This window comes from Aethalodelphis obliquidens, unplaced genomic scaffold, assembly GCF_003676395.1.
Source record: "Aethalodelphis obliquidens isolate GAN/ISIS:26980383/991018 unplaced genomic scaffold, ASM367639v1 scaffold18, whole genome shotgun sequence".
Classification (NCBI taxonomy): domain Eukaryota; kingdom Metazoa; phylum Chordata; class Mammalia; order Artiodactyla; family Delphinidae; genus Aethalodelphis; species Aethalodelphis obliquidens.
This window is the reverse complement of record NW_020837962.1, coordinates 9,769,695-9,783,239: the sequence shown is the minus strand read 5'-3', so window position 1 is coordinate 9,783,239 and position 13,545 is coordinate 9,769,695. Positions and strand designations below refer to the sequence as shown.

At 49.6% G+C, this 13,545-nt stretch overlaps 1 protein-coding gene across 6 annotated transcripts in view; it reads left to right on the top strand.

Annotated features, from left to right (window-relative positions):
* Nucleotides 1–13,545, top strand: part of MGRN1 (mahogunin ring finger 1) — a 58,138-nt gene that overhangs the window by 6,957 nt on the left and 37,636 nt on the right. Inside the window, exon 2 of one of the 6 annotated variants that reach the window (XM_027117507.1) lies at nucleotides 3,354–3,519. The exons of the other annotated variants lie outside the window; for them this stretch is intronic. Within the exon in view, the coding sequence (XP_026973308.1) occupies nucleotides 3,495–3,519 (25 nt within the window). The 5' untranslated portion in view covers nucleotides 3,354–3,494. The remainder of the gene's footprint in view (nucleotides 1–3,353; nucleotides 3,520–13,545) is intronic. 6 annotated transcript variants of the gene reach the window in all.

The following is a 13,545-nucleotide window of genomic DNA, read 5'->3' as shown; positions in this document are numbered from 1 at the left end:
GGTCTGCTGTGGCCTAGGAACCTGCATTTAAAACCCACTCCTAGGGTGAGTCAGATGTCCACTCAAGTTTGAGAACTGCTTCACGCTCATTTTGGAAGGTGAAAGAAGGCAAGTGTCTGGGACCACCAGAAATAAAGGGAGTGGAGACTAGCACAGTTCGGGGCAGTCAGAGGGGATGCAGTCAGAGCTGGGCAGAGGGCTCTGTTCCCTACTAGGCACGGGAGATATCCACACCTGCTTTTTCCCAGGCACAAGGACAGGGCAGCCCAGCCTGGTATAGAGATCCCCTGGAGGCTGACATCCCCAGATCTGATGGAGCGGTTGTTTGAAGTCATCCTCTTCCATCTCTGATGTTCTTCCAGCCCGTCTTTGGCTGAGTCATCTTAGGCAAGCTGCTTAGCCCCCTGGGTCATGGTTTCCTCACATGTAAAATGGGCTGATCCTCATACAGTGCTCAGAACAGTGCTTAGCGCCTAAGAGGTCCTTGAAAAATGTTAGCTGCTATAATGGCTCAAAAAATAAATTAAGTGAACAACTTAGACTCTAATAGCAGTTAGCAGTGTCTTGGAAGAGATATCAAAAAGTTTAAGGTGGTACCTCCTGTCGCCTGGGACCAGAGCAAACCTGATGTCCCTCCAGTTGGGCATTTGGACAAAATCACAAATACAAGGCACTTACAGCACTGCTTTTGGATTCTGTTTGGTAGACCTTATTAATCAGTCAGGTCCACTCTGTGGACACCCGAGTCAACCACAATCTATTGGGGCTGGCACCCAGGTGAATACCATGGGCCACCTCGATTTTGCTGCCAGTGATTAGAGTGCTCAGCCTCTCCAGTTCAAAGGCTGTCTTTTCTGCTTCCTGTCCCTCGGGCCACCTTATTCCGGGAGGCAGTCTGGAACCTAAGCAGTACTTGAGTGTGTGTTCCCAAGCATGGACTGGGGACGGAAGGGGGGTTGAGATGATTTTAGGGACCATGGACTGTACAATCAATTTATGAGACAGTTGTTATCTTTTCAGGTCTCTGTCAATTTTGTTGATTATATTAGAAAGAATCATTGGGTGCTAGTATTTTTTTAACACCTCTGTAACACTGTCCAATTTTTTTCCAGCTTTACTGAGATATAATTGACATATAACGTTGCGTAAGTTTAAGGTGTACAGTGTAATGATTTGATATGTGTATATATCGGGAAATGATTATCACAATAAGGTTATTTACACATCCATCATCTCATAGTTACCTCTGTGTGTGTGTGTGTATGTGAGGACTTTTAAAATCTGTCCAATTTTTTTTTTAATTAATTAATTAATTTAATTTATTTATTTGGCTGCGTTGGGTCTTCGTTGCTGCGCGCGGGCTTTCTCTAGTTGCAGTGAGTGGGGGCTACTCTTCGTTGCAGTGTGCGGGCTTCTCATTGCGGTGGCTTCTCTTGCTGCAGAGCACGGTCTCTAGGCACACAGGCTTTAGTAGTTGTGGCTCGCGGGCTCTAGAGCGCAGGCTCGGTAGTTGTGGCGCACGGGGTCAGTTGCTCCGTGACATGTGGGATCTTCCCAGACCAGGGTTAGAACCTGTGTCCCCTGCATTGGCAGGCGGATTCTTAACCACTGTGCCACCAGGGAAGTCCCTGTCCAATTTTCTTTTACTTTGAAGTTTTCAACATGCCCTGCAACAGTACCTAGCTTGAATTTAACAGCATTTGCTTTGTTTTTATTGTACTTATTTACTTTACTCATAACAGCTTTATTGAGGTATCAATCGTGTGCCGTATAACTCATCCTTTGTAAACCTATGATCTGGAGAATTTTAGTAAACTTATAGAATTGTGCAACCATCACCACAATCAGTTTTAGACATTTCCATCATCAGAGTTTCCTTGCCTTGTGCCTGTTTGCAGGCAGTCTCTGCTGTCACCCTCACCCCTACCCCATCACTGATCTCCTTTCTGTCGTTAAAATTTGCCCTTTCTGGACATTTCATACAACTGGAATCGTACAGCATGTAGTCTTTTTTTGTGTCTGGCTTCTTTCACTTAGCATTGTTTTTGAGGTTCATCCATGTTGTACTTTACTGTATGGTTATAGTACACTTTGTTTATCTTTTCACCAGTTAACGAATACTTGGGGTGTTTCCACCTTTTGGCTATTATGAATAATGCTGCTGAACGTTTGTTTGGTGTGTTCAGTTCTCTTTAGTATACACCTAGGAGTGGAATTGTTGGGTCATGTGTTTAACTTTTTGAGGAACTGCCAGACAGTTTTCCATAATGGCTGCACCATTTTACATTTATTCCCACCAGCAGTGTGTGTGGGTTCCAAATTCTCAGCATCCTTGTCAATACTTATTATTGCCTACCTTTTTAATTATAGTCATCCTAGTGGGTGTGAAGAGGTATCTCACTGTGGTTTTGATTTGCATTTTCCTGATGACGTTGAACATCTTTTTTTCTTTTTTTTTTTTGCGGTACACGGGCCTCTCATTGCTGCTGTGGCCTCTCCCGCTGCGGAGCACAGGCTCCAGACGCGCAGGCCCAGCGGCCGCGGCACGTGGGATCCTCCCGGACCGGGGCACCAGCCCGTGTCCCCTGCATCGGCAGGCGGACTCTCAACCACTGCGCCACCAAGGAAGCCCTTGAGCATCTTTTCATGTGCTTATTGGCCGTTGTATATTGTGTGTGTGTGTGTGTGTGTGTGTGTGTGTGTGTGTGTGTGTGTGTTGGGGGGTTGGCTCTTTTAGTCTTGTTCACTTTTTAAAAGTTGGATTGTCTTCTTTTTGAGTTGTAAGAGTTCTTTATGAATTCTGGATACAGTGATACAGTTCATTTATCAGCTCTGTGATTTGCCAATATTTTCTCACAGTCTGTGGTTTGTCTTTTCATTTTCTTAATGGTGTCTCTTGAGGAGCAAAATTTTAAGTTTTGGTGAAGTTTGATTTATCATTTTTCTTTTTTTTTTTTTTTTTGGCCACGCCACATGGCTTGTGGGATCTTAGTTCCCCAACCAGGGATTGAACCCGGGCCCTTGGTGGTGAAAGCACAGAGTCCTAACCACTGAACCACCAGGGAATTCTTATCAATTTTTTTGATGGTTAATGTTTTTGGAGTTATATCTAACAGATCTTTGCCTACCTCAAGGTCACAAAGATTTTCCCCTATTTTTTTTCTTGAAGTTTTATAGTTCTAGCTCATACATTAAGTCTTGTGATCCATTTTGAGTTAATTTTTTAATGTATGGTTTGAGGTAAAGATTTAGGGTTTTGTGTTTTTTTCTGCATATGGATAGTCAGTTATTTCAACATCATTTGATGAAAAGACTATTCTTTTCCCATCACATTGCCTTTTTACCTTCATTAGAGATCAGCTGACCATTAATGTGAGAGTTTATTTCTGCACTCCACTGCCCTGCAGTCCCTTGCCCGGATCACACGGCTGGCTGGTCCCCAGCTGAGGGTCACGCAGGCATTAGGACACCTCGGTCAAGTTCTTAAAGAGAAGATGGCAGACGGAAGCCTGGAGCACAGTAGGTCCCCACAGGAGTGCCTGGTCGTTGTTGTTGGCTGCCACGGTTGGTTGTTCCTCCTCCTGCGTTATTATTGTTACTCATGTGTCTTAAAGCCATGTGGGCTGCCCTGCCCTGGTGTTTGAGGGAGGTCATGGTAGGGACAGGTCACCCAAGAGAAGCATCAGGAGGGGCAGTCAGCCACGTGATCCACTAACCCTGGAGGTGGGGGTGAACTATGCCCCAGACCTAAACCTTTTGTATATCAGTGCATGTACTTTCAGAGCATTTTTACCTCCTTTATCTCACTGGAACTTTGCCATGTCCTTGTGACACTAGACCTTTGTCCTCTTTGGCAGAGGAACTAGAAATCAGGCTGATTTTGTCTCCTAGCACCTGGGCCTGCACACGGTAGGTGTTTAATAGATGCTTGTGCAGCAGGCCTTGCAGAAAACAACTCCCCTCTCCCTAGTGTACAAGCTGCTCAGACTGGGCTGCATCTTATCCCCTGGGGTGTCAGGCGGGGGTCCAGGGCCTGCTGCCATGCGATGAGGGGCCTGAGGTGTGTGCCAGGAGACTTTGGTGTGTACTTTTGTGCTGGTGGCAGTCTAGAGACGTCTGCTCATGAGTGCTGCCGCCTGTGTTGGGTTTGCCCTTTCTGAAGTGGGGCCTTGCTGACTCTGGATAATTGATGCCTGAAGGAAAGAACCGAGGCAGGTGTTGTAAGACGAGGGAGGACTTTTTGTGTCACTGAGGGCGTCCTCTGTCACTGGGGACATTCCGGGTCCCTGGGCCCCATCACTGTCCCTAGGCAGTGAGCTTGTGCTCCGAGCCCCAGGGTCAGTGGCAGAGGGGTGGGGTGTGGGGAAAGGGCTCCACCTGCACACGGGGGTTTCACCTTCGTGCTCAGAGTCCTGCACCATCATCGCTGGCATTGTGCCACCTGTGCCCGTTCACATAGCAGAACTAGTTCTGTGCTTCTGCTCACATGAATTCGGTTTGGATTTTATCATTGTAAGAGCTGTATAAATAAGCTGTATTTTCGGAATTTCAGTTGTTACGTTTTAGGTAAAAACAACAACAGCAGAAACAAAAACCCTTTAAGTTGGCCATGGTGGGTGGGCGTCTGAGGACCTGTCTCCCTGAAGGAGAAGCCAGTTGCTTGGGTTAGAAGCCTGCAGTGGGCACTTGGGCCCTGTGCCCACTGGAGCTGAGGTTTGCTGTGTCGCCTGCCCTTGGTGTTTTGAGCACCCGGAGGTCCCTGCATCCTTCTCCCAGCTCCTGGGCTTTGCTGTACTCTCCTGTTGGTCAGTGGAAGAAGCCAGGCTTGTGCTGGTTAGGCTGGCCAGCCGGCTGGCAGGCCTTTCCTCTGGTGCCAGGAGGTCGGTCGTGGTGCGGAGGGCCCAGCTGTCCAGCATCAAAGGGGGGTGTGTGCGCGTGTGTTTTCATCCTCACTGTTGACGTGGCCTTCGCTGTGCTGACAACACACCCTTCCACCAGCAGGGTGGGCACAGGCAGAGCTTAGCTCAGCACTGTGAGAGTGAGCCCGCCTCGAGGGGTCTTCTGACCCCACCCGCCTGTAGAGCCACGGCGGAGCACTGGATTCAGAGTCCAGCGGCCCCATGCCAGTGACTTGCCCTGTGGCCTTGAGCCGGTCGCTTGTTCCCGGGCCCCTTTCAGTCCTGACTCTGTGAGTCCACGGGAGCTGGCGGGGAGGGACCAAGCCCTGGTCCAGCCGAGCCTGTGTTTTTCAGGGGCCTGGCAGTTTCCTGGGAACGTCCTGCACTTCCTGGATGACCCTGCGGGCAGTGACCACTGCTGCCTGCCTCGCCTCCCAAGTCCGGTGCCGGCGGCCAGACGCTGGCACGGGGCCACGTCCAGTGGGCGTTTCCCATGCATGTTTCCATGTGGTCAGGTACAGCCATCAGGCCTCACGTTTCTGTGTTGTTTCTGTGTTGTCCTGTAAAGGGCAGTGATGCCACACATGCCACCCACACAGCGTCGGACTCAGGCTCAGTGAATAACAGTGGACTTGTTCAGTTCTGCCAACTGTCCCTGCGTCTGCCCAGCTCCCCAGAGCTGGGGGAGCCAGGCCCAGCCGCCGCCTGGCCCGCACCCCTGCTGTTTGCAGACAAGCCAGTGGTGTGGAGCAGCATGGGGGGGCCACTCGCTGTCTAGAAATCATGCACGGCTCTCTCCGAGCTGGGAGGGGAGGTAGAGGCTTGGGAATGACTGACACGGGAACATCTGTCCACCCCTGTGTGTGCAGTGCTTGCAAAGAACCCATTTTCTCATCCTTTCATCCTACTCGGCGTTGGCTTGGTTCTGGGGGCCCGGCACCCGCAGAGCAGGCCTTCTGGGGGGGTCCACTGTTCTGATAACTGCCGCATTCTGTTACCCGGGTCTCCTGCCCCTGTGATAGTCCTGAGTGACCAGATGCCCGCAGTGCTTTAGGGGTGAATCGAAAGAAGGAATTGTATTCAGTTCAGTGCTGTAGAAAACGTGTGGTGTATGCACGTATGTACATGTACAGCCAAAGTGTAACATATTGAGGAGACGTACAGGTCAGGAGCTTCCGCTTGATGAACCATCACCAGGTGGGCGTGTTGAAGGAATAGAAGAGTAGCAGCCCCCAAAGGCCCCGGTGCCCCTCCCCAATCTCTGCCCCCTCCTCCCTGGGAGGCCCCCTCTGGACTCCAGTGGAGGTGAGTTTTGCCTGTTTCTGAACTTGATATAAACAGAAGTGGATGCTCTTGGCTGCACGTTGGGGGATGAGAGGGTGGACGCTGTCAGTGGGGCTGTCTCTGCTGCGTGACATCCCAGTGTCTGCTGGCGCTACCGTGTGTTCATCCACGAGCTCACGTGGAGGGCACTCGGGGAGTTTCCGGTTTGGTCTCTCATGAATGATGCTGGGTGGACACTCTTGTGACTGGCTTTGGTTCCCAGGAGTCTGATTTCTTTGGGTCCATTTTATTTTTTTCACTTTTAAAAGTAATTGTGGTAAATTCCACATAACAATTACCATTTTACCCATTTTAAGTGTGCAGTTCAGAGGCATTAAGTACATTTACACTGCTGTGTAGTCATCTGCACCATCATCCCCATAAGTCTTCCTCTTGTGAAACTGAAACTCTGTCCCCGTTAAACAGTAACTCCCATTGCCCTCTCCCCCAGCCCCTGGCAGCCACCACTCTACTTTCTGTGTCTCGTCTTGACAATCCCAGATACCCATCTCTTTGGGTCTGTTTTCATACCTGGCAGTGGGTCTGGCACCCTCGGGTGCGCGTGTGCGGAGTCCACAGCTTTTACAATGTGGTGGCGGGTTGAGCCCGTTCACGCTTCCATCAGCAGAGCAGACTACTACTCTGTCTGTAGTCTGCAGCCCGTGGTGTTCACCGAGGCCTCGTGTTACAAATGGGGACACTGAGGCTCAGAGAGGTTGGGCTGCGCTGAGTCCCCCAGCCTGAGTGTGGGGAGCAGAGAAGCTATTCTGTGCAATGTGTGAACGCGACCCAGGGGAATCGCTGAGCTGCGTGATTACGGGGGGTGGGCCCCGGGTGTCAGTCTCCTTAGACTGTTTGGGAACAGCCTCTTAGCCCAAGGGGCTGTCTCTCACCTGGCGGAGTGATCTCATGGGCCTGGAGATGCTTCCCCGAGATCGGCCCTCTCTGAGGGCAGTGACATCCTGATTCCCTGTTGTTCAGGCCCAGCTGGGGCTTAGTGGCAGCGGATGTCAGGAAGCTGGTAACCCGGAATATCTGTGCTGTGGTAAAATGAGAAGAATTTTTGGCCAGTGGAATCAATGAACTGTTCCCAGACTTCTCACCTTCCCCGCTCCCCTCCACGCAAGTGGGAATGATGGAGGCAGCTGAGCGAAGCCACACCCGGTGCCCAGGTTCCAGGGCCACCTGTGTTTCTTAGAAGGGGGCCCTAGGGTGTCTTTGTCCATATCACGGTTTACCCGGCGGGGGTATCGTGATTTATAATAAGAAATACAAATTTGGTCTTCATCCGTTTCTGGCACAGAACTCCTCAAACCCTTGGAATTTCCTAAGGGATCAGTGATAATGTGAAATGGGTGTCTTTTGATATTCTTAACAGATCCCTTTCAGCCACACCTGAGTTTATACTAATGAGGTGACTTTTGGAAAGCACCTGAGGTTGGGGGCTAGTTGCCGGTGGAGCCAGCCATGAGCTGAAGAGGGCTGGAGATTGAGATGATGGCCAGTGGCCAATGATGTAATCGGTCTTATCTATGTAATGAAGCCTCCACAAAGACTCAGAGGGGCCAGGTTTGGAGCGCTTCTCAGTTGGTGAACAATGTGGAGGTGCTGGGAGGGTGGCACACTCGGAGGGCATGGAATTTCCGCAGCCCTTCCCACGTGCCTTGCCCTGTGCATCCCTTCCATCCAGCTGTTCCTGAGTTGTATCCTTTTGTAATAAACTGATAATTTAGCAAATGAACTCTTTTCCTGAGTTCTCTGAGACACTCTAGAAAATTAATTGGACCCGAGAAGGGGGTCCTGGGAACCTTTGATTTATAGCTGGTGGGTCAGAAGCATAGGTGATCGATCACCTGAACTTGTGATTGGCGTCTGAAGTGGGGTAGGGGTTTGCAGTCATATCGGCTGAGCCCTTATCTTGTGGGATCTGACAGTGTCAACTGTGTCCAGGTACATGGTGCCAGGATTGAACTAAGTTTGTAGGCCACCCGGGCAGTGTTGGCTGAGAATTGGAAAATTGCCTGGTGGGTTGAAAACACTGGCTGGGCTGGCGTCGTTGAGGACGCAGCTCTGGGTCAGCATGGGTTGTCAATGAGGACACCACCTCTCACTGGTAGTGTGGCTTGAGCAGTTCCTTGACCTCTCTGTTCCTCAGTTTCCATGACTGTCACATAGGAATAAAGGTGTCATTCATCCACCTTCATTGGGCTCCTGCTGTGTCCAGGCCAGGGTAGTGATTACTGGGCTTGTCGGGATCAACACCATGCAGAGAGTTGGGCAGAGGCCTGCCAGGAGGGCACGGGAGGCCTCCGGGGAGTTGCAAGGCAGGAGCAACCCATTGGGCCAGAGGGGATGGAGAGAGCTCTGGGATCCGGGACAGGGCGGGGAGATGGTGCGGTGAGGTGGGCAGCGCAGAGCAGAATAAGAGTCTGCAGAGTGATGAGCCGGAGCCTAGCCCGTGGGTTGAGCAAGGCATGTTTGCCCTTGAGGATAACATCAGTGTCCCTGGTCCAGAGTGTCTGGAGTGTGAGGCGGGGAGCCTGGGTTACCTGAAACTGCGCTGGAAAGGGCACTGGGATCCCATGTTCCTGAGACAAACGACCCTTGGGCCTCGTGGGGCTTCTGGGGATGTGGGCATTCCATCTCCAAGATGCACAGTCCTGCTCCTGGGTCGAGGAGAGGTGAGGGTCATCTGCGTGGGGGTCCCTCCGTGTTCTGCATGCTGTGGGTGCTGAGCAAAGGCCTCTCTGAGCACATGGAGGTCTGAGCAATGCACGGGGTGAGCCAAGGACAGTTGGGGTGTGAAAGTGTGGGCAGAGGATCAGCCCGCAGAGACCTTGAGGCCAGAGGCACTGCTGTGTAGGAAGGACTTGGAAGGAAGGTGGGCCGCTGCTGAGACTGGAGGTGGGAGGTGAGGGGCTCAGGCCTGTGAACCCCTGAGGAGTCGGGGTGCGGGTGGGAGCTCTGAAGGGGTCCCGGGTTGTGTGCAGACATCTCATTTGCGTTTTAAGGGACCACCTGGAACGGCATCTAGTCTGAGGATGCCCTGCTGCAGGAGCTCTGCCTCTGACGATGGCTCTTCACTCAGCTCTTGGGGGAAACCAGGAGTTGATGAAGCCATGGAGCTGCCCTGTGGCTGTGGTGGTCGTAGTGGTGGCTGTCCCCACAGGGATGCTGGGTGGCACCTGTCCTGCCCAGGTTCTTTCTGTTGTGGGTGTTTCAGAGGTTGGGAGATTTGGGTAAATCAGGCAGGATCACCTCCCAAAGGCCCCACCTCCTAACACCATCACATTGGGGCTTAGGTTTCAGCATGTGAATTTTGGGGGATACGAACATTCACTCTATAGCAGGGTTCCAAACTCTGGTCTCTTGATAAACTCAGGTTTTAATAGAACTCTAGGGCTTCCCTGGTGGCACAGTGGTTGAGAATCCGCCTGCCAATGCAGGGGACACGGGTTCGAGCCCTGGTCCAGGAAGATCCCATATGCCGCAGAGAAACTAAGCCCATGCACCACAACTACTGAGCCCGTGTGCCACAATTACTGAAGCCCATGCACCTAGAGCCCATGCTCTGCAACAAGAGAAGCCACTGCAATGAAAAGCCGGTGCACCGCAATGAAGAGTAGCCCCTGCTCGCCACAACTAGAGAAAAGCTCATGCACAGTAACGAAGACCCAATGCAGCCAAAAATAAAAATAAATAATAAATAAATACATTTATTTTTAAAAAAATAGAACTCTGGGTGCATAGCCAATGTTCTTGGGGAGAACATTGAGGGCATGGTTTACTGTTCCCGCTCTCTCCCCGCCTTCTCAGAGATTCCTGTCTGTTTGGCATGGATCCTGCCTGACCCTTTCTTTCCCCTAGAGTCCATCTGTGCTCTCTATGCTGACCAACACTTTGCCTTTTGACTCTGATCTCAGGGAGATCTTTGCGTGTCCTGGCACCTGGCTCTTTTAGCAGGGTTAGTTCATTTAAGCAACTAGAATGTTTCCAGTTTTCATTTGTAAATGATGATCATCACACACATGCGCACAGCTAGACGTGTAAAAGTGGAACACACAAAGCAGAAAGGAACCCCAGAAGTCTGCTCGGCTCACTCTGTGGCCCGTGAGGAATGGGCAATACCTCTCTGCCTCCACCTCCACAGGCCGTCACAGAAACAGCCTTGATTTTCCTCATCCTGGAAGATGATGAACATGTGTCTGCCTTACACCTGACTTGTCCTTCCACGCCTGACTTATGTGAAGGAAAACAGCCAGTTGAGGGGACGCTGGGAGCCTCCCAGGAAGGGCACTCTTGGTCTTTGTTTTGGTGGCTGTTCATCTGTTTGTCATCCAGGTCACTGGGACACCCATAAGTAGGGCAGAGAGGAGGTGAGCTGTCTGAGCCCGAGTGTCCCTTGGCTGCGACAGCAGAGAGGGGACAGAGACATGGATTTGTTTTAGCCATAATTAAAAAAAATTAAAGTATAGTTGATGTAACAAATAACAAATGCTGGAGGTGGGTGTGGAGAAATGGGAGCCCTCCTAAACTGTTGCTGGGAATGTAAATTGGTCCAGCTACTATGGAAAGCAGTATGGAGGTTCCTTAAAAAACTAAAAATAGAGATGCCATATGATCCAGTGATCCCACTCCTGGGCATATATCCAGAGAAAACTCTAATTTGAAAAGATACATACACCCCAGTGTTCATAGCAGCACTATTTACAATACCCAAGACGTGGAAGCAACCTAAATGTCTATTGACAGATGAATGGATAAAGAAGGTGTGGTACATACATACAATGGAATATTACTCAGCCATAAAAAAGAATGAAGTAATGCCATTTGCAGCAACATGGATGGACCTAGAGATTATCATATTAAGTGAGGTATAAAAACATACTAATTATCACTAATATGTGGAATCTAAAATATGACACAGATGAACTTATCTATGAAACAGAAACAGACTCACAGACATAGAAAACAAACTTATGGTTACCAAAGGGGAAATTGGTGGGGGGGATAAATCAGGAGTTTGGAATTGGCAAATGCAAACTAATGTGTATAAAATAGAATAACAAGGTCCTACTGTATAACATAGGGAACTATATTCAATATCTTGTAATAAACTATAATGGAAAAGAAAAAAATAAGACGGGTGAAAGCAATATGTGTATTTATAAATATATAGATAGATAGTTGATATACAATGTTATGTTAGTTTTGTACTGTTGATACATAGTGATTTGACACTTGCACACATTATGACAAGTCTAATAACCATCTGTTCCTGTACAAAGTTATTACAATATTATTGACCATATTCCTTATGCTGTACATTACATCACCATGACTTATTTATTTTATAACTGGAGGTTTGTACCTCTTCACCTATTTCACTCAGCCCCCTCCCTCTGCCAACCACCTGTTTGTTCTCTGTATCTGTGAGTCTGGTTTTGTTTTGTTTGTTTGGTTTTGTGTTTTAGATTCCACACTTAAGTGAGTTCATGTGGTATTTGTCTTTCTCTGACTCATTTCACTTAGCATAATACCCTCTAGGTCCATTCATGTTGTTGCAAATTGCAAGATTGCATTTTATTTATGGTCCAGTACTATTCCATTATATGTATATCTATATATCTATCTATATATATATATATATATATCACATCTTCTTTATCCATTCATCTATTGACAACACTTAGGTTGCCTCTATACCTTGGCTATTATAAATAATGCCGCAGTGAACATTGGGATGCATGTATCTTTTTGAATTAGTGTTTTTGTTTCCTTTGGGTAAATACCCAGAAGTGGGACAGCTAGATCATATTGCAGTTCTGTTTTTAATTTTTTGAGGAACCCACATACTAGCCATAAAGTTTGAGGATGGCTCCTCTGAGGCTCTGGAGTACTGGAGTGGGTTGTGCCAGGTAGCTGGGGCTTCTAGGTCAAAATCAGGACCCGTGTCCTCTGGCAGGCCCTCTGGAAGGATTTCACAATTGAGACGCCCTTCTCACGTGGCTCATTATGTGTGACCGGCAGTGACACCACTGACTGCCGTCCCTTGTCTGTCAAACCGCGCTGTGGCAAAGAGTAGCCCCCGCTCGCCACAACTAAAGAAAGCCCGTGCGCAGCTGCGAAGACCCAGCGCAGCCAAGAATAAATAAATAAATTAATTAATTAAAAAAAAAGACACACGGTAGGCTTGGTGTCGGCAGGTTTGAGCCGTGACTCCATCACTAGCTTGGTGATCTCTGACCTCAGTTTCTCACATGGAAAGTGGGGGCAGGTTCCATCCCCTCTCAATGGGTTCTGTGGGGAACCCAGGCTGGGGCACTGACTCGGGGGCATGGAAGAAGAGCCTGGGGGCTGTGGGGGTGGTTTCTCTTCTCTTCCCATCTCCAGGTCTTCCTTTTTGTTTCTCCCCCTCGGTTGTCTTGTCTTTCTCTTTCCCTCTCTCCTCTTCATAGCCCTGCCTGCTCCTCTTGGTTCCAAAGTGTGCACACACAGATGCACATGCATGCACACAACACATGTACACCGTATACATGTGTACATGACAGATGCATGCACACACAAGCACAACACATGCATGCATGTGCACATACACACACACCACACACATTTTGATATACACACACCTATCCACACATATACGTATGCACGATACACCTGTACACACACAGGCACACACCTGGGAGCTGCTGCCAGTTCCCTAGGATGCACATTCCTCCTTTAAAAGTTCCTTTTGTTAAAATGTGAGCACTTAGGGCTTCCCTGGTGGCGCAGTGGTTGAGAGTCCGCCTGCCGATGCGGTGGACACGGGTTCGTGCCCCGGTCCGGGAAGATCCCACGTGCTGCGGAGCGGCTGGGCCCGTGAGCCATGGCCGCTGGGCCTGCGCGTCCGGAGCCTGTGCTCCGCAACGGGAGAGGCCACAACAGTGAGAGGCCCGCGTACCGCAAAAAAAAAAAAGAATCCGCCTGCCAATGCAGGGGACACACGTTTGAGCCCTGGTCCAGGAAGATCCCACATGCCACAGAGCAACTAAGCCCGTGCACCACAACTACTGAGCCTGCACTCTAGAGCCCGCGAGCCACAACTACTGGAGCCTGCGCACCTAGAGCCTGTGCTCCACAGCAAAGAGAAGCCACTGCAATGAGAAGCCTGTGCACCGCAACGAAGAGTAGCCCCCGTTAACCGCAACTAGAGAAAGCCTGCGTGCAGCAATGAAGACCCAACACAACCAATAAATAAATAAATATTTAAAAAGTGTGAGCATCTAAAAACATACAGGAAAATACAGAGAGGAATATAGGGAATGCCCTCCATTCAGAG